Source organism: Streptopelia decaocto (assembly GCF_964273445.1).
Source record: "Streptopelia decaocto genome assembly, chromosome: 9".
Classification (NCBI taxonomy): Eukaryota; Metazoa; Chordata; class Aves; order Columbiformes; family Columbidae; genus Streptopelia; species Streptopelia decaocto.
In genome coordinates, this window is record NC_138664.1 from 12102525 (window position 1) to 12123762 (window position 21238).

Genomic DNA, 21238 nt, shown 5'->3' on the forward strand with positions numbered 1-21238 from the left:
GACATATGCATATGCATACATATATACACACACACACACAAATGCATATATACATATATATACAGATATATATATATATAGAGACACACACACACACACACACAGAGAAATCCTAGCTGGTGCAGTATCTGTTGTGAGCACAACATCCCAAAGCTGGGGCCTGGCGGTACTCTTGCTCCTGAATACACATGCCCCACACATATATATATGTATATATATAGATATCTATATAGATACATACCTATATATATATATAAATCTCTCTCTCTCTCTCTCTGTGTGTGTATATATATATATATATATAATGGAAAAAAAATTATATATAAATATATATATATATTAGAAAATAAATACACATTCCCACACAAACACATACATGCAAACACACAGCCCCAAGCTTTTGCACCATATTACCTGTGAGCATCGTTTCCTAAAGCTGGAGGACATATAGACACATTAAAAATAAAAAGAGAGAGAGAACATAAATGACATGCACACACATGCAACACCCTTACATGTGGCTCTGTGGCCGGACAGCAGCAGGAGAGCACTCACCTTCCCCTTTGGACAGCACCAAGGCATGAGCTGCTTTTGAGCAAAACCCTTGAAAAGCAGTTATTTATTTTTTTTCCCCTAGGAATAAAACATTGGCAAGACACTGTCAGTAGTCCCAGTGCAGCCTGCTGATGTGCTTTCAACCTAAAACGGGTGGATGAGGAGGAGGGAGGAAACGAAATCTGCAAGATGTGTTTTCTCTGAGGCTGTGGGAGCACTGGCAGTGTGAGCATCGCCCTGGACTTGTCCTGCCTGACAACATCTCTTTAAAAATGGGTGGCAAAAAAATGTGCATCCCACAATAAATAAATGAAGGAAAAGGTGCAAGCCCCGTCCTGCGCTGTGTCCTGGAGGAGAGTGAGAAACCCTGCTGTGGAAGGGGGTTAACATAGAAGGGGAACAGAGGCAATTCATTTTTAAAATACTGTATTTTTAATTCTTAAAAAATACTAGGACAGTATTTAACAAACTTCATTACACATCCGGTGGACATATGCTTTCTTTTTTCATCCATAAAATTAATATTAGCATAAATAATTCTGTTATGCAAAAAGAAAGATTTTTGTCAAACAGCACCGATGATCCGGTTTCGCGTGACACCGAGTATGTACAGTTATAATACAACGTGCGGACATTTGCTGGGCACAAGCTCTTCGAAACTGCTCAGTTTGGAGAAAACACTTCAAACTGGTTTTTGATTTTTTTTTTTTTTAATTCTTTTTCTCCTTTGCTTAAACAGGTAAATATTTTTAAAATAAGTATGTACAGCTGGACACTGGAGACTTGCATTAAGGTGCTTTAATTTGCTATCATTTGTATTCAGTGCATTGAGAAGGCAGCAAATTAAAAATCTCCACCCAATTACTCTGGATAACGAATGCAACGCAGTTTGAGAGCTGTGGCCAGCAACACCCGGGGCTTTGCTACAGCTCAACCAAAATGAGCAATCCTCTGTTTTTTTTTCTTTAAGGATATTATTTTTTAAAGTTATTTTTGCAATCCATACTTTGCCCCATGTTATGCGGCACATGGTTTTGGTGCCCCCCCATCCCAGCGCCGCTGCCCCCTCCTTGCAAACCCAGTTTGAATCTCCTCTCGCTGTGGTGTGGGACCACGAGTCAGGGTTGGAGATTTTGGTACCTGTAGATTTCGGGGTATTTTTTTGGCTTTTAGACCTGTCTCGGTGGTTTCACACAAAGGGGTGTCCTCTTGTCGCGATGCAGACCTGAGCGCAGCACCCAAATCCCTTGGGGTGAATCTCTGCTCCGGCACCGGCCAGGGCTGGGGGGGCTGGGGGTGTCAGAGGGACGCGGTGGCCCCGGTGGTGTCACTCCAGCCGCTGGGCGCTCCGCTCCCGCTCCGCCGCTCGCCTGCGGCTCCCGCTTTTGAAAAATCCAAGCTGTAGGGATGGAGGAGAAAAGGGAGAAAGAAAAGAAAAAGAGAAAGAAAGAGAAAGAAAGAAAAAGAGAAAAAAGAGAAAGAAGGAAAAAGAGAAAGAAAGAAAAAGAGAAATAAAAAGAAAAAGAGAAAGAAAAAGGAACAGAAAAAGAAAAAGGAAAAGAAAGAAAGAAAAAGAAAGAGGAAGAGAAAAAGGAAAAGAAAAAGAAGAAAGAAAAGAGCAAAAGAAGAAAAAAAGAAAAGTTAAAAAAGAAAAAGCAAAAAGGAAAAGCAAAAAGGAAAAGCAAAAAGGAAAAGCAAAAAGGAAAAGCAAAAAGGAAAAGAAAGAAGAAGAAAAAAGAGAAAGGAACAAAGAAAAAATAAAAAGGAAAAAACAAAAAGAGCAAAAAGGAAAAAGGAAAAAAGAAAAATGAAGAAACGAGAAAAAAAAATAGAGGAAAAAAGAAAAGACAAACAAGAAAAGAGCAAAAAGAAGAAAAGGGAAAAGGAAAGAGAAAAGAAGAGAAAAAAGACCCCCCCCCCATTAATTCAGTATCCTTCTTTTAATGGGATATTGCCAGGAGGTTTAGGCCCTGAATATAAATAATATGGACCCAGAAAGAGGTTAGAGGAGCTTTTTGTGACTCCTGGAGGTGCCAAGGGGCTTGTGGGGTGTGAACACAGAGCCGGGGCTGGGGGTCCCTGGGCACACGGGGTCTCTCTCACCTTCCAGAGCGCCAGGACCAGCAGCGCCAGGAGCAGGAGCCCCCCCAGGGTGCTCCCCAGGATGATCCAGATGGGGATCTGCGACTCCTCCGGCTTGGAGATTTCAAATGTTATCTGCGATGAAAAAAACCATCCAAATATCAATATTGTGCTGCTGGGTGTGAGAGTCGGGTGGGCAGGAACAGAGGGGATGGGGGGACAGTGCGATGAGGTTGACGCTGCGTGTCCCCACCTTTGGGAGGATTCTGGGGAAGGTGCCCACCCGACGCATGCGATTCTGCTCAGGTTTTCCCTACTGAGCCCCACGGTGCTGGGACTGGAGCTGCTGGGCTCCGGCCACAGCTGCACCGAATTGCTCTGGGCTCTGCAGGTCGCTCCAGCCGCAGGGTTTTTCCCGCTGGGGTCAGAGTGGGGTGTTGCAGCATCCCCAAACCTGCCGGGTCCGCATGTGACCGTCCCGCCCGGGGCTCACCTGGCGGCTGGGGTCTTCCTCACGGAAGATGAAGGGGCTCCCGAAGCTTCGCTGGAGAGCGGCATTCGTGGTGAGCTTCAGTGACTTGAACTTCAGCTGCGCAAGGAGATGCTGGATGTGAGCATCAGACATGGGGCAGGACCCAGTGTCCTGACTGGGCGCACCCCCCCCATGGCTTTGCTCCCCAACACGACTTTGCATCCACCCCAGGAATGCTGTTCGCGGCACCCGTGGGGGACAATGATGCAGGTCAAGTAGTGAGGGTGGCTAAATTGCAGCAAAAAAATGTCTGCTGAGATTAGATTTCCCATAGAATCATAGAATGTCCTGAGTTGCAAGGGACCCACAAGGCTCATCAAGTCCAACTCCTGTCCCTGCATATGACAACTCCACACAGAATCACAAAATGTTAGGGATTGGAAGGGACCTCGAAAGATCAGCTAGTCCAATCCCCCTGCTGTAGCAGGAACACCTAGATGATCATGAACACCATGATGAGTTGCTGTGCGGGATGTTGGATGCACACACTGGTAGAATTAATAGGATTTGAAAATCAAAATCACAGGAGAGGGAAAAAACCCGACAGGTTTTCATGGTTCCTTTGGTGGATTTCACTTCAAAAGTGTATGTCTGCTGTGGGACGACTTACTGCTTTCAGAGACTTCATCCACAGATTGCCACGCAAGTGCAAGTTCATCTCCTCGTTGGGGGCTAGTTTCACATTGCAGTCAATGGAAATGACGTCGGAGTTGCTGTGGTTCTGCAAGGGGAGAAGTTTATGGAGCATCACTGCTGAGAAGGGGATAAAACCCCTCCTGCCACACAGTGAAGGGAGCGAGACCCAGACACCAGTGGAGGAGCCACACACCCGTCCTCCCCATCACCATGGGGCATCCCCATCCTGGGGGACTTCTCCCTTTTTTGGTGGCCACCTGGGGCAATAGAGCTCAGCCCAGGGCCAGGATCAGGCCCATGGGGACACGTACCAGGTGGAGGGTGCGGGACAGGTCCTCTTCAGCTGGCGTCCCCCGGTAGTCAGTGGAGTTTCCCCAAATGTTGCAGGTTGTGTTCTCCTGCAGGAGAAGACGATGGGTCCCAAGAATGGGGACAAGGACCATGGCAGCCACTTCCCCGCATTCTGGCCCGTGCTCAGCACCCGTCCCGGTGGAATCGGTGGGGGTTCCAGCAGCCCCCAGGCTTTGCTGGTGCCAGGGGCTGAGCTGGGGTCACTGTGGGATGCAGCTGCTATGGCTGCACCACGGGGCTGGAGGAGGTCCTGGCCCAAAAGAAGCCCAGCATCCTAATTTAGTTAATTAATTCCTGTGTTTTGTGCCTCTCCCCCAGCAAATTCAGCCTGGCAGAGAGCCCCAGGCAGGGTGCCGGGGTGGCACAGGTGACTTTGCCAGAGCTGCAGTACAAAATAACTCCACTGAAGCCAAACCTGGCCCTTGACATGCTGTCTCCCCTGCCCAGCTCTTTCCAACCATCACCAGGACGAGAGTCCCACACGGCTGCAGGGGCAACGGGGGCTCGGGGTGTCCGGGGGTTTCAGAGTGCCCCAGGTCTGCTCCCAGCCCTCTTCCTCCAAACCCATATTTTTCCCCAGGCACAGCTGAAGCTTTCAAGACCCTCAAGAATTCATCACATACTAGAGGGAGGTCTAGCTCAGAGAAATATTTGGACTGAACCCTTTGGCTATCACCATTTTCCATGTTTCCAGCCAAGTGAATGCAAAAGGGAGAAGCCCGGGCAAGAGCCAAGATAATCTGTGCAGGGGTGAGCATGGGGAGGGGGGTTTGCAAAAGGACGGGGTGACCCTTTGTGGAGCGTCTCCATCCCCACCCCTGGCCCAGAAGGGACCCACATACTCAATGGGGGTGAAACCCCCTCCCTTACCTGGTCCACCAGGAACTGGGTCAGGAGCAGGAGGCGGTTGCCTGCCCGGGTGGCCACGGGGATGGTGAGCTTGATGGTCACCCCCTCCACGGGGAAGAAGCCCAAGTTCTGCAGCTGTGAGGACAGAGGACAGGGATATGCCGGGATGCCAGCGGGATGGGGACAAGCAGGGTGACCATGGCACATCCCCCTCTGGGGTGGTTTAAACCCCCTCCTTACCTTGAAGGTGCAATGGAAGGGGGGGCCGATGCTGTCATATCTCTCCAGGGAGCTGTTCGACCTGATTTCGTAGTAATCCAGGCTCGACGATCTGTCGTGACAAGTGGGGACAAGTCTTGATGGGTTTCAGGGCAAACAGAGCAAGGAGCAGCCCCATGCCCAGCTGCCCCCAGACTCCCAGGAGAAGACTTTCCATCTGTCTGGCCCCATTTTGGATGGAAACCATCACCTGGCTCCACCTCGAGCGAAAAAAGACAGGGGATTTTCATGCTATTCTGCTTCTGTGGTATTTTCCCTTTTTCTGTAGAATTTTTCTCGCCTTTTTATTATAATGGAGACATCCAAGGCCCTAGTCAGTGGTTTCAATGTCACGTATAAATCTGGGAAGTTGAATCACAGCTGAAGAGGAGGAGAAGGAGCCAGGAGCATCCCAGGGGTGCCCATGGGATCCCGACTGGGAGCACTGGGATGGGACACATGCTCGCAGGTGTCACAACACAGGGCATGTCGCCCAAAACCCTTTGAAGTTATTCCCCTTTTCCCCCTTGCCAAGGTGCCCAAATTTGAATTTTGGGTGCTGTTACTTTTCCTCCAAGTTCTCCCTTCTCCTGTAAGGGTGATTCTGACATTTGTTAAATTGAGAATCCTCTTGCTCCCCATAAATTCTAAGTATTAAAGTAGCTTTATTTTCAGTGCCCCACTGCCTCTAGTGTAAAAAAAAAAAATTACTGAAGGTCTCAAAAATCTGCTAAGAATTACAGCAAGCGGTGCCAGGGAATGTTCTTCTGGGGTCCACTTTTTTTTTTTTTATAATCAGGTTAATAAATTATCATCTGTGTCTTAGTTCCCTGCTCTTCTTGGACCGAGGACGCTCTGCTTTAGTTACAGTTGGTGCCCAAACCCTTCCACACACATCCCTCAGCACAGCTTCTGGTGAGACCATTTTTTATTGGGATGGCTCCCGGCCCAGACACTGGCTAGTAACACATGTTATGAACATTATTACCTACAATAAGTACTTTTTCCTCTTAAAAAAACACATTCAAATATTCTCTCACACCTATTTAATAACACTTGTGCGTTTAACCGTTATGAAAGCACAGCACCTCGTTGCTCTTTGCTGTTGATTTTTATAAGGACCCACTGAGCGGGATGCGCCTGATTTTATGGTTCCTTCAGCCCTTTTTTTAAGCTGATTCCTCGAATTAAAGCTGAGTTTTCACTGGGCTCTGTTTGAAGGCAGCTCCTGTGGGACCAGCACTGTTTTTCCCAGGCACCCTGCAAGATGTGTCCCCCCCCAAAACACCCACCTGGTGAAGAGCAGGTCGGCTTCGTACTTCAGGTGAAAATTGAGGTGGGCGACGTTGTCCTCCTTGGTGCTCTCCTTCTCCTCGCTGTCGCTGCAATGGCAGTGGGACAAGCAGGGGGAGAGGTGAGAGTTGGCTCCCCTCTGAATTTTTGGGGACTCATAGGAAGCAGGTGGGGAAGGGCTGAACTTTTTCAGCCAAAGCAATTTTCTTCTGTAACTTTTATTAGCCCAAAGCCATAGAAGTAGATCATTTGGAGAGGGTTTTCACACCCAGCAGCCTTAAAATGAATCCTTATCTGGTCTAGTAAATGATGAAAATTAAAAAAAAATCCTAATGAGTTTTCACTTTTCTGTCAGAAAACTTTACCTGTGCAGGGCAAGTGAGTGAGAAGAATTTTGTAAAGCTGTCAGGAGTTATGTTTCCTGGGAGTGTTTGCAGTTGTGAAGGTGGGTAAGAAAGCAGCAGTGGCTGGAGCCTCTGGCAGTAACTGCAGAGCCACCACGTATACCAAAAAATGGTGGATATAAATATATTGATAAATAAAAATAATCTGGTTTGTGAATGCAGGGCTGTGTATTCTCTAATAACCCACGGCAATCAGATTTCCTTGTGTTTATTCCCCAAGTAAAGCACCTGCAGCTATGGAAGAAGGAAACCCAATGTGAGCAGGCAATGTCCCGTCGACCTTGCAAACAAGGGATGAAGCAACCACGAACCTGTTGGCGATCAAGTAGATCTCCATACTTTGAAGGAAAATCGACTTGCTGAATTCAAAATCCAGACGAAAAGCTACCTGTGGGGGTTGGAAACAGATCGGAGAAAGCATTAGTGGGAAAAAAAACCAAACAACCAGAAGCTGAGAGCATCCCCCTGATCCCATTGGGAGATGCTGCCTTGGCTTTCCAGGGAGAGAAGAGGCCACGCTGGGGATTTGCAGGATTGACTCTCAGCCCTGCACAATGTGGGGTTTTTTTTGCTTTTTCTCTGAGATTGGAAGAGAAACCCTCTGGGGGATCTGCAGCGAGAGGCCGCTCGCTCCCATCTGCGGCACGGGGTCGGCTGGCGGGGGGAAGGCAGCCGGAGAGAGGCCAACAACAATAAAATGTGATAAATGTCACATCTGTGGCAATGACCTCAAACTGTCTGGGACTGCACAGCTGAGGATAATATTAAAGCTCCTGCTGCCTCTTGGGCCAAACTTTCATTTCCAGCTTGTCTTTGTCTTGGCAGGACCTGGACTACCTGATGCCACGCAGATGCATTCCCAGCCCCCGTAGGTCATGGGGAGCCGGGCTGCTGTGCTCTCGTGGATGGCCACAGGCATCTGAGAGTGCTTTTTTGGGAGCTTTAAATTCTTAGTGAGGTGCCTGGAGCTCATCCCTCATTTTCAAGCTTCTGACAAGGAAAAGCTTCAGACAGACACGGTGGTTGGAAAAAATTTTCCCCTTAGATCCCGTTTTCCCATGGGGATGCAGGACGAGATTTCACAAGATGACCCCGGTGAGTGAGATGCCCATGGCATCTCCTCGCTTTTCCTTGATGTTGCACATAACATTTGCAAAGGGGTTTATGGCATCTAAAAAAATGATGCTTGCTGGGGTTACAGCCAGCGCTGGAAACGGTGGTGAGCTGGGGTCTGGATGGTGCCACCAGCCCAAGGGGCTTGGGCAGGCTCAAAGGAGGGTCCAGAGGGACTCCGAGAGTTCAGAGGAAAGAAAACCTGTCAGGCAGGGAAAGGTGCCTCGTGCTGCAAGGAGGGAGCTCAGGGAAGTCACCAGCAGTGGTTTGAAGCTAACTTTAAATGGCCCCAAAGAACTGGAGTCAAATTCTTTGACTCTTAGGAGCTGGCTTTGATTTTGGTGCATCAAGAGAGCATCTCAACCACCCCAGCTCCCCTAATGCACCTTCCAAACCCCAACAACAGACAGAGAAAGGGAAGAAACCAAACGTTTATATTTAAAAATCCTGTTCAAAGCCGCCCAGCCTGAAGATGGATGGATGCAGCCCTGTGGCCATGCTGGGGACAGAGGGGTCCCAACCTGCGGGTGATGCCTCTCTTGGGTGGGAGGAAGTAGAACCATAGAATAGTTAGGATTGGAAGGGACTTTCAAAGGTCATCTAGTCCCTCTAAGTTGTCCAGCTGTACCTTGGCCTTGGCGCGGAAGAACGGGTAGCTGACGTTGCACACCTTCTTGTTGGGGTTCTTGTCTTCGGTCATGCAGTCAATGTTGATGTCTGTGTCATCCTAAAATAGGACATGAAGTGTCCATGACACTGGGCACAAGGCCCATGATCTGGCTCTTTATGAAAGCAGCAAAAATACCTGTGGGGCTCAAAACAGGCTTTGACTTTTGGAAAAAACATCCAACCAAACAAAGCAACCAACCAACACCTCTTGCTGCAGGCTGGGAATCCTGCCTCTGCAGCTGAATTTCTAGGACCATTCCTGGAGAGGGACATTTCTAGCAACTGGCTTCCAGATTTCTGATTTAAATCCTCCTTAGAAATTTAACTACAGCAGTGAATGAATGAACTTGGTTATTCTTGGCACTATAGCCAGGAAGAAGAATATTCTTCTGTAATAAGGAGTCACAGAGAAGCATCAAGAGATAACAAGAACTATAATATTATTCTGCCTGGCCACCAGCTGAAACATCCCAGCACCAGCTACAGGGAAAATGCCTTGACAGCCATCATCAACAGTCTGGAGCTTTCTCTCACTCATCTTATGTGGCTGTGGACTTTCTGGGGCCACAGCTACTTTTTATTTGGGTCTCTGTGCCTCTGACACAAACATACATCCCCTCTGGTTAGCAATTTGCTTATTTATAAAGAGCAGCAGTCAGGAACCCATTAGCAGCCTGATGCTTCTATAACCAGCTGCAGATATTTCCTGCTGCCACCACTGAGTGGTATTTTCTGTTACGGAGCACCGAAGGGTTTTTCCCCTCACTTAATTGGGACTAATCTCTCTGAAAAGGCATTTTTTTCTTATTTTGTGGGCAGCGTGCCCCACAATTTTCCCTTGGCACGGCTTGTAGAAAAACAAAGGCAGGACATGGGATCTGCGGGTGGGTATGAAGTCATTGGGGAATAAGCGGGGGCTCAGCAGCATCAGCAGATTTCCCAAACCTTGATGGGACAAGAGAGGAATGGCACCGAGATGAGTGAGTGGTGGTGGGGGGAAATATTGGGGAGGGTCCCCATGGCACAGGGACAGGCTCATCCAGGGGGCAGAAGTAGCATTGCCTAGCTAGATGCTGAGCTGTGGCCACATTCCAGTTATCAGCCCATACTTCCAGGAGTTATGTCTCAGCTGCAAAAATTCATCCCTGACGGGAATTTGGCCATGTGCAGCAAGTATTTTTAAACTATTGGAGTAGAAAAAATAAAGAGGGAAATAATTTCATCTGCATTTGACCTTATTTCAGGCTCTTGAAATTCAAGTGTTTTTGTACTTCCAAAATAAAGAGCTGAAAGGGCTGTAAGTGCTTAGAAACGAAGTCCATAAACATGTCTGATTTATGAGGGACGGAGACGTTTTTGGGCTCTGGATTAGGATGCAGCTTTCTCATCCGTCCGGGCTTAGAAGAGTCTCTGGAAACCCTCAGGTCTCCCCCGGCAGCCTCACCTTGGGGATCAAGCTGGCGAACTGGAGGTTTCTGGAGAAGGAGATGTTGAGGACAGTGCTATAGGCGTTTTCACCCCGGTTCTCCAGTGCCGCCTCCACAGCCACCCTCCTCCTGGTGCTCTCGATGATGAAGACGGGACTGTCAAAGGAGAGGCTGAAGGCTGAGCAGTCCGGTGGTGGCCTCCGCAGTGCCCGACGGCAGAACTCCCTGCAGAGGAGGGAAGGGAAGGAGGGAAGAAGGAAAAAGAGGAAAAAGAAAGGGAAAAAAAAGGAAAAAAAAAAAGAAAAAAAAAAAGGAAAAAAAAAAGGGAAAAAAAGGAAAAAGGGGAAAGGGAAAAAGGAAAATGTAGGATGGTGCCACCTTCAGAGCCACCTTCTGCCTCTACCAGCAGGGCAGCCAGGGCACTGGTTTGAAGGAATAGCTCAATTCCAACAAGTCACCTCAAAAGTGGTTTTCTCAGCAGAAATCACCTCCATACCAGTTACTCTCGCAGGGCACAATCCCCTCCCCAACTGATGACACCAGGAAAGCTCCTCAGGCTTCAGGAGGAACCAGACTGGAGGTCTGGCACCCTGGTAGACCATGGCATCTGCCTATGGTTTTTCACAGGACTCCAGCTACTAAGATCCATAAATAATCCCCCACCTACAGCTCACTTCAACCTCCCGCAGAGCGGCCCAGCCAGGACTGGTCATGCTCTGGGTCACAGCCTTGGGACCAAGAGCTTCACAGGAGACAGAGCAATAAATGCTGAATTACGGGACACAAGTAATCCCCAGGTAGCAGCACTGGCCCTGAGCCCACTACTGTTGATGGAAGAAAGAGGTTCAGGTTCCTGTGCTCCTAAAAAACCTTTCAAAGCTCTCTAAGCAATCAGATGTAGCATATAATTATTTCTGCTGAGTGAGTCAAGCTTATAATTGCCAAGTGGGTAATGCCAGCTATTTATTCCCCCCTGTTATTTACTGATTTGTCTCCCTGGGACTCATCACCATGGCATCAAATATTAGTTGTTTTGTGGATTCCCTCAAAAACCACCAGTTCATTCCAGGCAGGGAGCAGGAGGAGGCTCTGAGACCCGCTGTGAGAGAGGGTGCCGAAAAGCACCTCATGGGGATGTTGAATGAACCTTGTGGTGATGTTGGGTGAACTTCCTGGTGATGCAGGATGAAGGGCCAGCTGTGACGCCAGTGTGTATGGAGCATGGGTTGGGACTGGGTTTTGAAGCCCCCCTGGTTTGTGATACTGGTTGGGAGTATGATCTGGGTGAGCTACTCACATGGCACTGGGCACATCACTTCTGGCATCCAGGACCAGGTCAGGGACGCAGTGCTCATCCTCATTGCACCCATTCCAGAAAGGAACCTAAGGGGGACAACAAGAGCAGCTCAATGACGCTTTGCACCACAAGTTATACTCCCAGAAGAAGGGACACAAGCGGTGATTCCAGGCTGCAGTGAATGCAACGTGTTGCTATCACAGGAGGGACCAGGGATTACAGCCCCCAGGTTAAGAAGCAAATTATTAAAAAAAGAGATAAATCTGCTAAATGCCTGATAAAAGGCGCCCTGAGACGTGGGCGTTGCTACCTACCGAGACCTTGAGTGAGGTGGGCCAGCCGTCATCCAGCATGGGACCATTCTCAGGGTGCTCCAGCTCATAGTCGATGGAGAATGTCACCGGCTTCACATAGTCAGCTGTGTCCTGTGAGGGACAGAAAGCAGTGCTGAGAAGGACAGAGCCCATGCATGGGCAGCAGCGTCAGAGAGAAAGGTAAAGCAGAACAGGCATGTGTGATTATTTTATGAAATAAAAACTTTGTAGTCTAGTATACTTGGTGTGTGATCATCCTGTCTTCTCCAGCTAACCCTTCCTGAGGGAAAGGGACAACCTGAGCTCCGTGGTGCTGCACAACACCCATCCACACCTGCATGCCTGACTGTGTGGGAAATGCTTCACCCTGGAGATGCTGGCCCGAAAAAATGGATGCTCCAGGGGCAAGCTGTCTCCAAGTCAGAATCCTGGATGGGGACAGAGATACCCTGCAGCCCCTAAATGGGGCTTGTCCACCCAGTAACAAAGCTGCACATTTCCTGCAGCTCTGTGAGCTCTTCGCATGCATTGTTCCAGCCATACAGGGTGCAGTTTGATGCTCTGGCGTGAGATGCTTCTCCGGCTAAATCACAAGCTCCAGACTCAAATTTCCCAAAAGTTCACGGCAGTTCAGGCCAGCGCTTGGGGCTGGGCCAGTCTGGCAGCTCGGTCCTCCCTGGCCATTGCAATATTCTCATCATTTGCTGGGAATGTTTGATTTTGGCCAGGTTTGTGCATCAGCTGTTCCCTGTGAGCGGTGCAGAAGGTTTCTCCAGCTTCTACACCCAAAGAAGGGGACCCTGATGGTCAGAGGGGTGCAGAGGGTGCGAGCAACGGGGACTGGCATGGAGGAATTTGGTTCCTGATGGAAAAATAAGTTTTCATCAATTATGGAGCAAGAGAAGCAGCCTGACTTGAGCGTAGAGTGCACACCCTCCCTGAGGGCACGGCCAGCGGCTCACGGAAAGGAGCCGAGTGCAGGCTGGGGCTGCGATGAAGTCAGTGCTTGGGGATCCAGCAGCTGCTGTGTGCCGGCAGCTCCATCCCTGACCATAGAATCACAGAATCATTTAGGCTGGAAGAGACCTTCAAAATCATCAAGTCCAACTGTTAACCCACCCCTGGCACTACCCCATGTCCCTGAGAACCTCATCTCCGCATCTGTTCAACCCCTCCAGGGATGGTGACTCTACCACTGCCCTGGGCAGCCTGTTCCAATGCCTAACAGCCCTTTGGGGAAGAAATTGTTCCCCAGATCCAACCTCAACCTTCCCTGGTGCAACTTGAGGCCGTTTCCTCTCATCCTGGCACTTGTTCCTGGGGAGCAGAGCCCGACTCCCCCTGGCTCCAAGCTCCTTTCAGGCAGTTCAGAGATCAGAAGGTCTCCCCTCAGCTTCTGTTCTCCAGCTGAACCCCCAGGTCCCTCAGCCGCTCCCATCACACTTGTGCTCCAGCCCCTTTCCCAGCTCTGTTGCCCACATCAATCCCAGCATGAAGAAACCTGGGCTGGGGGATAATTCTCATTTCCAGCCCCATGAAGCCATTGGGGTGCATTGCTGTTTTGTGTAAGTTGGAGAACATCTTTGCTTGGGCAGTTTGGTCCCCTCCGTGGGCTGACAGAGGAGGACACCCCATCCTTGTCCTCCTTCTCACTCACCAGGACATGGAACTGGAGCCGGTCGCAATGCTCCTGCCCACCAAGCAGCACCAACCCCTTCTGCGTGTGCCGCTCACTGCTCTCGTCCAGGTGCGCCCGCGGCGTGTACCTGCGCTCATCGATGGTGGCATTGTACCGCAGCGCTGGGGGGAGAACAGTGACAGGCACACTCACTACATGGCAACACCGGGTCAAAAAATGGGCTTTTGTGCGCTCAAACCCCTATTGTCCCACTAGGAGAAACATGGGAGGGAGCATGCTAAGGGAAAATCAGGTTATAGTTATTGCTACTTGTTTGGTAGAATCATAGAATAGGAAACCCCGCTCAGCTTTTTGTCCTGCAAGCTCTGCAATGACAGCGGTTAGGAGGAAAACATTTGATAGCACAAATCAAAATTCTTGTTTTTCCTTTGGCTTTGCTCAGAAACCCGTTTGCTGCCGGGATGAGCTGCTGTCACTCCCTCCGGCTCCAGCTGAGTCACGGGCATCCGCCGGGTAGATCTGGGGTCACTGCAACGTGTTTAATAGAAGATCTGCCAATAATTTCAGAGATTCCTGAGGGTATTGGGGAAAAATGCACATCTGGTCAGCAGATGTGTTGTGCCCCTGCAGTGGGGAGGATGGATGAGATCTGTGGGACGTGGTCTGGGCACGTCCTCTCCTGCCCTGCTGGCTGGGGAGGTGGTGGTGACATCCCTGTCTCAAGTACCACGGCAAGGGAAGCTGCAGGAGAGCTTGGCTCCAGGGCACAGGGGAGAAAAGAGGTCAAACATGGGTCAGGTTGTGTCCTTGGAGTGTCTCTTGGCAAATGCTTAATGGCAGAGCCACTGTTCCTGCTACATCAGCTAGGACAGGGACAAATTTGTGGGAAAAAAGGGATGCGGCAGATGGCAACATGCACTCCTCACACTATGCCAAGCTCCTGGATGGTTTCCCTTGGCAGAAGCTGGGTGCTCCCTCGGGGCTGGAGACCTAAATAGTGCCTGAACTGGGTTTTTTTTTGCATGAGCCACTGTGCCACTTACCCACGCTGGCCGTCTGGAAGTGAGCCGAGAGGAAGACAGCAGTGAAGCAGATGAAGGCCGACATGCAGGTGGCATCCTTCCCATTCCGCTTGCAGTCTTTGGTGAAGATGTTGATTTTGGAGGGCTCGAAGCGGATGCTGGCATTGATCTGGACCACGCTGCGGGACCTGTGGGGAGAGCAGGGGTTGGGAGATGTGCTGGGGCATGGGACACCTGCAGACATCTGCAGCAGCCTCCAGAAGTCTCCAGATTCACCCTTTTCACCCTTTTACCCAATATCAAGAAGGTGCTGAGGAAGACCAAAGGCTACCATGGCATGCCAATCTACTCTCAGCTCATCTATGTAGTATTTGAAGAATAAAATCTCTAGTGCATATTTGCCTCCTGCTAATGCCAGTGAAGTGACTCAGCACCGAGAGCAGAATTTGGCCCCCTGAATGCACATGACATTTTCAAAGGCAAACCTCATCTCTGCAGAGCACAGCTTCCCTCCATCCTCACAGCTTCAAGTGACTTTCTAAACATTGATCAATATTTGCAAATATTAAGTTGTTCTTATTAAATAATATGGAGGAAGCCTGGGCAAATCACCACAGATCGATCAGCTGGTCTGAGACTCCTGGGGAACTAATAATGAAATTCAATATAAAATTGACTCTGATCTCCTTCTAGAGTCCAACTTCATTGAAATCGCATGGCCCTGCTGAACAGGGGATCATTATTGTGGGAAAATTGTTGGGAGATCAGTTTTTCCCTGAAAAACATGATATCGCAATGCGCTTTGGGCAGAGGAAAGTGCCAAATGAGATGCAGCTAACCACAGCAGCACGGCGTTCCCCAGAGAGCCGACAGCCAAGTCCACAAGCCCGTCTTCATTCAGGTCCAGCTGCCCGTGGATGCTGCATCCAAAATACATCAGCCCCGGCACAAGGTCGGCAGCCGCTATCCGCTGAAAAGCAAAGGGGAGAATCCAGACGCGTTTCCAGCAGGAGCATCCCTGCCTGCCAAGGAGGGGTTCACCACCCCGACCTCCCCCACGCTACTGATGATGCCCCTTTCCAAGCGATTGCATCCAAGATAATTTTCCAGGGAATGTGAGCAGTTCAGAGACACAATCCAGAGATTTCTGCTGAATTTACTCTGCACGGTTACCATTTCTAACAAGTGTAAGAAATATTTTATCTCTTGCAATCCATTGTACTGAGTGCTAATTGCCCCTAATTTCAAGCATGTTTTTCATACCTTATGTTTGCTTTGTTTTGGCCACCTTGTGGGAGAAAATATCCATCAATAATAACTAACAACACAATCCTGCATGTGAATTTATTATAGAATCATAGAATCATCTTGTTTAGAAGAGAACATCAAGATCATCAATTCAACCATAGCCCAACTCTAGCATTAAGCCATGTCCCTAAGAAACTCATCTATGTGCCTTTTAAACCCCTCCAGGGATGGTGACTCCACCACTGCCCTAGACAGCCTGTTCCACTGCTTTGCAACCCTTTCTGGGAAGAATTTTTTCCTAATATCCAGTCTGAACCTTTCCTGGCACAACTTGAGGCCATTATGCTCTATCTGTCCTTAAAATGGGCACAAATGACTTTTATTCTAATGAAGGATGAGGACAACCAAAACATCCAGTGGCTATACCTGCTTGTACTTCTTCAGGATGGTCTCTTTGAAGCCGAGGTAGATATAGATCGCTCCTTGGTGCTCGTCCTCCAAAGGTGCCCCGACGACAAGGTCATTGTAGGAGTCCTGGTTGAGGTCGGGCACGGCGGCAATGCAGGAGCCAAAGCGGGAGTTCTGGTAGCTCTGCAGATCGATCAGGGCACCGCTGGAAATGAAGAGGTTCTGCTGGGCCAGCCAGAGAAAAGGGAAAACAAAAACCAAAAACCATCATCAGCAAGCCTGGCAAGAGGAGAAAATCCTCAAAGGTGACCAAATGAGATACAGTGATGTGCAAGGAATGACATGAAAGCCCTCCTGGGACTGCAGGACTTTCTGCTCTGCACATTCTTGGGAATGAATGAGCGCCACACCAGCTTTGCCTCCTTTTATAGTAGCCTACATAAGTAATTGCATTAAGAGTTATGCTTTAGATATGGGGGTTCTTGCTGCTCTGGGCAGGCCCTGCAGCCTTGGATATAGAGCATAACCTGCTTGCTGTCCCGCACAACCCTGGGGCCTGAGGGATTTGGCTCAGAAACTGCATTTTGAGCCAGATTTGAGGGAATCAGAAAGCTGGTCCTGCCCCACAGTCCTGCTGGGTGCCAGGGAAGGGGGGAGGGGTGGCACATGTCCCGTCTGTGCCCTGAAGCAATGGTGGAAGGACTGACCTCGCTGCTCCCCACAGCCCCAGGCAGGAGGGTGCCCTTGGTTTGGGGGGAGGCAAAATGGTTGGAGAGTATGCTGGTGGGTCTGCACAGCCCCAAGCCACCCCAGGGAGGTGACACAGCTCCTGTGCTAGCACTCAAACATCCCAACCCCTGCAGCATCCCCGTCTCACCCCACGATGCTGCCCCGTACCTGGCGCAGGGTGTAGACATAGACCTTGCCCCTCTCTCTGCCCTCGCTGAAGTACATGGGGGCTCCCACCAGCAAAACGTCGGTGACACCATCGCCATTGACATCAAGGGAGTTGATCTCACTGCCATAGTAGGAGCCGATCTGGAGGAGATTGAGGAGGGGGTGGGATGGGAGCAAGGACCCCAGTGTGCAGGGGCACTGCCACCCTCCCTGGCAGGGGTCACAGGGATATTCTGAGCCCCATCCCTGCTACAGCATCGTGATTTGGAGGTGCAGGCCCAGCAACAGCCAGGGCACCCCCAAGCTGCCTGTGGATGCATCACACTGCTCAACTATTTGAACAGAACAATTTGCAAAATGAAGAGGGAGAAATTATGGAGGACCACATGCACCATGTTCAAAAATCCCTGCAGTATCCTTGGCAGCTTGTGCCCTGGCATTACCTGTTCCCCCTTCAGTGCCTGGTGGATGGTGAGGTTTTGGTTGTTGTGCATGCTGAAAATGATGACTTTCCCAGTGTGGTTGAACCTGGGTGCTCCCGCAACATAAATCCGCTCGTGCTTGGTGGATATGACGGAGGAGACGGTGTAACCTGGAAGGGGGACGTGCGCAGGGTGAGCACAGCCACGCTGCTCCCAGCCTGGTGCTCTGCTTCTCATTAGCCCTCAGCTGCTGATACAAATCTGGCCACCTCCCAGATTGGGAAACTAGAAACACAGATTTCTTCAAAGATAAAGTCGTTCAAATAAACCCCAGCGCCCTGACCCTGGGCTTTGAGCCGCTTGCTCAGGTCCTACCTACACCCTGAGGAGTGCAGCTGCACCAGAAGTTTTGGCACTGCCTAATGCAGCCAGCAAATCCGGTGCAAAATCCTTCTTCCACAGAATGCAAGCCCAATTCCCAGCCCGATAAGTGTTTTACTTCATGGCTCACATCAAATTAAACAAACACGAGCGATGTGCATGCACTGGGAGGCTGCAGCACCCGCTGCTCCGCTCCTCTGAGACCCCGGCATCACCGCGGCCGAAACCAAGCGTGAAAGACTTTGCTGATGCTTGACGTGAATGTTCCCAGATCAATAAAAGCCCCAAATCCATCAAAACCACTGCTCATGAGTCCTTATGGAAATAACCCTGCATAAGCAAATGATCCGGCACAATCCCTCTTTTCTATCCAGATGGGTTATTTTCTGTGCTGGGGTCACCGACATCACGTCGCACACTGGGATGCAGCACTTGCCACCAGTTGCAGATGGGCTTATGTAGCAATATAACGCTAAGGCCACAGAATCCCATTTTTTACACTCAGCTCCAGGTTTCTGCACATTCACAGTCAGTTTTAAATGCTACTTAAATTATTAGAAACTCAAAGCACAGCCAACAGTGAAGATGGATCAGATCACTCAGGGTCACATCCAGTTGAATTTTGAGTATCTCCAGGGATTACCAGGGATCACAGACCCCTTTCCCAGGGGTGAATAAATATTCCCCTCCATGGAGGATATTCCTAAGCCAAGCATCAGCTTTGAAATGCCCAGGTCCCAGCGCTGGGTGAGCCAGGCTGCTCCGCAGCACGGTGCACCAGCATTTTCCTTAATGTTTGTTTTGTTTTTGTTTTTTAAATGGAGGCAATGGGAAAGCCAGAGCCCAGCTGAGTTCCCACATACTGTCACAGTAACCCCTGGCACAGCTGCAGCCACCCCCACTCCAGGCACTCACAGCTGAGCCCGGGGGACACTCTGCTGTCACCCCAAGAGATGACCCACGTGTCCAGGGGCCATTTGTGTCCCCACCCGAGGGAAGAGCCCCGACATGCCATGGGTGACCCCACAGCATCCCATCACCTCCCTGCCACGGGGCAGTTCAGCCTGGCACGCACATCACTGGAGAGGCTTCATTTTGCAAACCAGGCTGATATTTTTACTCCCAGGCTTCAACAGCCGCACATGGAACGGATTAACCCAGCAGGTATTTCCTCCCTAGGCATAACATTTCATCAGTGCTTTTTAAACTGTTCCAGTAAGTGCTGTAGATGACCCCAGGCAGAGCTATTTCTGCATTTAAATAGTTTTTGTGCTGCACACTATGCTCGGCACTGGACCCTTCCCAGGTGAGGATGCTCAGGTATGCTGCATCCCCGAGCAAGGGGCAACAAGGGTCTCGTACTGATGGGACCTCGCAAACAGCCGGGCACAGTACCGCCTACACTGCCAGTGCTGGCTGCTGTTAGTCATTCAAGAAATATGTTGTGCTTCCTATTATTAAGCATAAAATCATGAATTCAGGCCTGACAGCAGAGCCTCATCCGGCTTTCTTACCTAAATATGCTCCGTGATTTTTCAGCTCCTCTGGGAACTCCTGCAGATAGGATTCCCGCAGGGGAATGACCTTCCCGCTGCTGGTTTCCTTCAGGACAGCTCCATTCCAGTCGTAGGCACCCACTGCCCCCAGCAAGATCCCGTCCTGCATGAGAGCGGGACTGGGTTTAGGGTATTTCTTGCCAATTCAGCCCCTTGCTGCTTGTATGGGCAAAGTTGATTCATGCTGAGATGGATGAGGGGACCTGACTGGCTGTTTTTGTGTGAGAAAACATGTGGGGTCCCGAAAAGCCCAGATCTTGGACTGTCTACTGCTTGGAGGCTGCAGAGTGCAGAAGGAAAAAGCAGCAGATGGTCTCTCCCAGAAATCACACGTTTTATGGAAAAAGGGGAGGAACGTCACAAATGGAAAATAAAAGGAAAAAAAAAAAGAAAAAAGAAAGAAAAAAAGGAGGAAAAAGGAGAAAAGGAGAAAAGAGAAAGAGGAAGAAAGAGGAAAGAAGGGAAGGGAAGGGAAAAAGAAAGAAGAAAGCAAAGGAAAGAAAAAAACAAAAAATAGGAAAAAAAGTAGAGAAAATAAAAAGAAAAAAGAATCAAGCAAACCATTCTCCAAAGCACACCTGGAAAGACGGAGATTTTCAAACACACTGGAATGACATTTCCTCCCCACTCATATCTTTTCACCATGCTTTCCCTCCCCAGGAGAAGCTTGAGCAGAAATTCCTGCTGCTTTTGGCTCAGACCTGCCAGCCCATAGACCCCGTGGCTGGGAAGGGACTGAGCACCCTGTGCATCCCACCACCAGCAGCAACAGCATTTTTTTCCTCATGCTCACGATAGCAATTTAACTTCATGGTTAATAACTTGCCCAAAATGTCCATCTCACCACCTGCAGCTGCTGGTGATGGTAAAAAGCCTGGAGCACCCGCTTGCACAGGCAGGAGCAAAAAAAACCCAACACATTTACTCTCTTACTTCCACAACATGTGATGAAAATCCGGTCTGGGACATTTCCAGGCCAAAGGAAATTTCATTCTTGTTGGTTCCTTTAAAAAAAATAAAATAAAAAAAGGGAATTAGTATTTAATGAAGAGCTTTACTTTCCTGAAGGGGCTGGATGGGTTGGGGTGGGATGAGCATCCACTTCACCTGGGGCACAAAGGGCCCAATTTCCCACAAATGAGCTTGTTTTTCCCTAAATCACCACAATTACACAAATTGGTGCTGCTAATAGGTGCTGGGAGCTCTGCCCTGCTGTGGTTCTCTTCTACCCTAGCTGTGCAGTCACACAAAAATGTGGATTTAGAGGATTTTGTGTCATAATAGCAACTGAGTGACGCTTCTCACCCAGGGAAGTTTTCTTTCACTGAGAAGCATTGGGCAGGATGGACCAAGATAACTGAGAAATTGGTGGGGAGTTTGTGAGCTGGTTTGACCAAAATTCCCCCAAATCCTGAGATGCTTAATTTTCAGTGAAAACCCTCCATTGCTGTTTCAATTGTTCCTCCCAGGATGCGCCTTTCCTATGATATTTAGATAAATTTAGTTTTGAAGGTCAATAAACTTGTCACAAGGTAGTTAGAAGCACCATCATTTAGAAAAAAACCAAACATTTCCTGATATTTAATTCCAGACAATAAACTAAAAAAACCTCACATTATTCCTATAACCCACAATGTCCCTGGCAATCAGTGTGGGGTTTTTTGCCTGTTTATAGCCCGTCTGGGTTTGGATGGACCCAAATGACCCCCATGCCAAATTTCAAAGGTTTGCTATTAATGACAGAGCTACCACAGCAAATACCAGGGGCCAGGATGAGGGGTGACCTTTGGAGGAGAGAGGATCTGTGCTCCTGGTGCTTGAGGGATGCAAACCACTCAAAATAATGACATTTCTTTGTATATGAAGGTAGTCCGAGTATGCTTTT

General features: G+C 49.3%; 1 protein-coding gene across 1 annotated transcript in view; it reads right to left on the reverse strand.

The window, feature by feature from the left end:
- Positions 1-968: 968 nt before the first annotated feature.
- Positions 969-21238, reverse strand: part of ITGA11 (integrin subunit alpha 11) — a 47541-nt gene continuing 27271 nt past the window's right edge. The window contains exons 10-30 of the mRNA XM_082060565.1: positions 20287-20357; positions 19312-19456; positions 17438-17586; positions 16995-17135; positions 16116-16319; positions 15281-15411; positions 14463-14629; positions 13438-13580; positions 11781-11891; positions 11467-11552; positions 10187-10394; positions 8702-8800; positions 7272-7348; positions 6556-6645; positions 5246-5336; positions 5027-5140; positions 4117-4203; positions 3780-3890; positions 3131-3226; positions 2659-2772; positions 969-1954 (exon numbers count right to left, since the gene is read on the reverse strand). Of these exons, the coding sequence (XP_081916691.1) occupies positions 1883-1954; positions 2659-2772; positions 3131-3226; positions 3780-3890; positions 4117-4203; positions 5027-5140; positions 5246-5336; positions 6556-6645; positions 7272-7348; positions 8702-8800; positions 10187-10394; positions 11467-11552; positions 11781-11891; positions 13438-13580; positions 14463-14629; positions 15281-15411; positions 16116-16319; positions 16995-17135; positions 17438-17586; positions 19312-19456; positions 20287-20357 (2507 nt within the window). The 3' untranslated portion in view covers positions 969-1882. The remainder of the gene's footprint in view (positions 1955-2658; positions 2773-3130; positions 3227-3779; positions 3891-4116; positions 4204-5026; positions 5141-5245; positions 5337-6555; positions 6646-7271; positions 7349-8701; positions 8801-10186; positions 10395-11466; positions 11553-11780; positions 11892-13437; positions 13581-14462; positions 14630-15280; positions 15412-16115; positions 16320-16994; positions 17136-17437; positions 17587-19311; positions 19457-20286; positions 20358-21238) is intronic.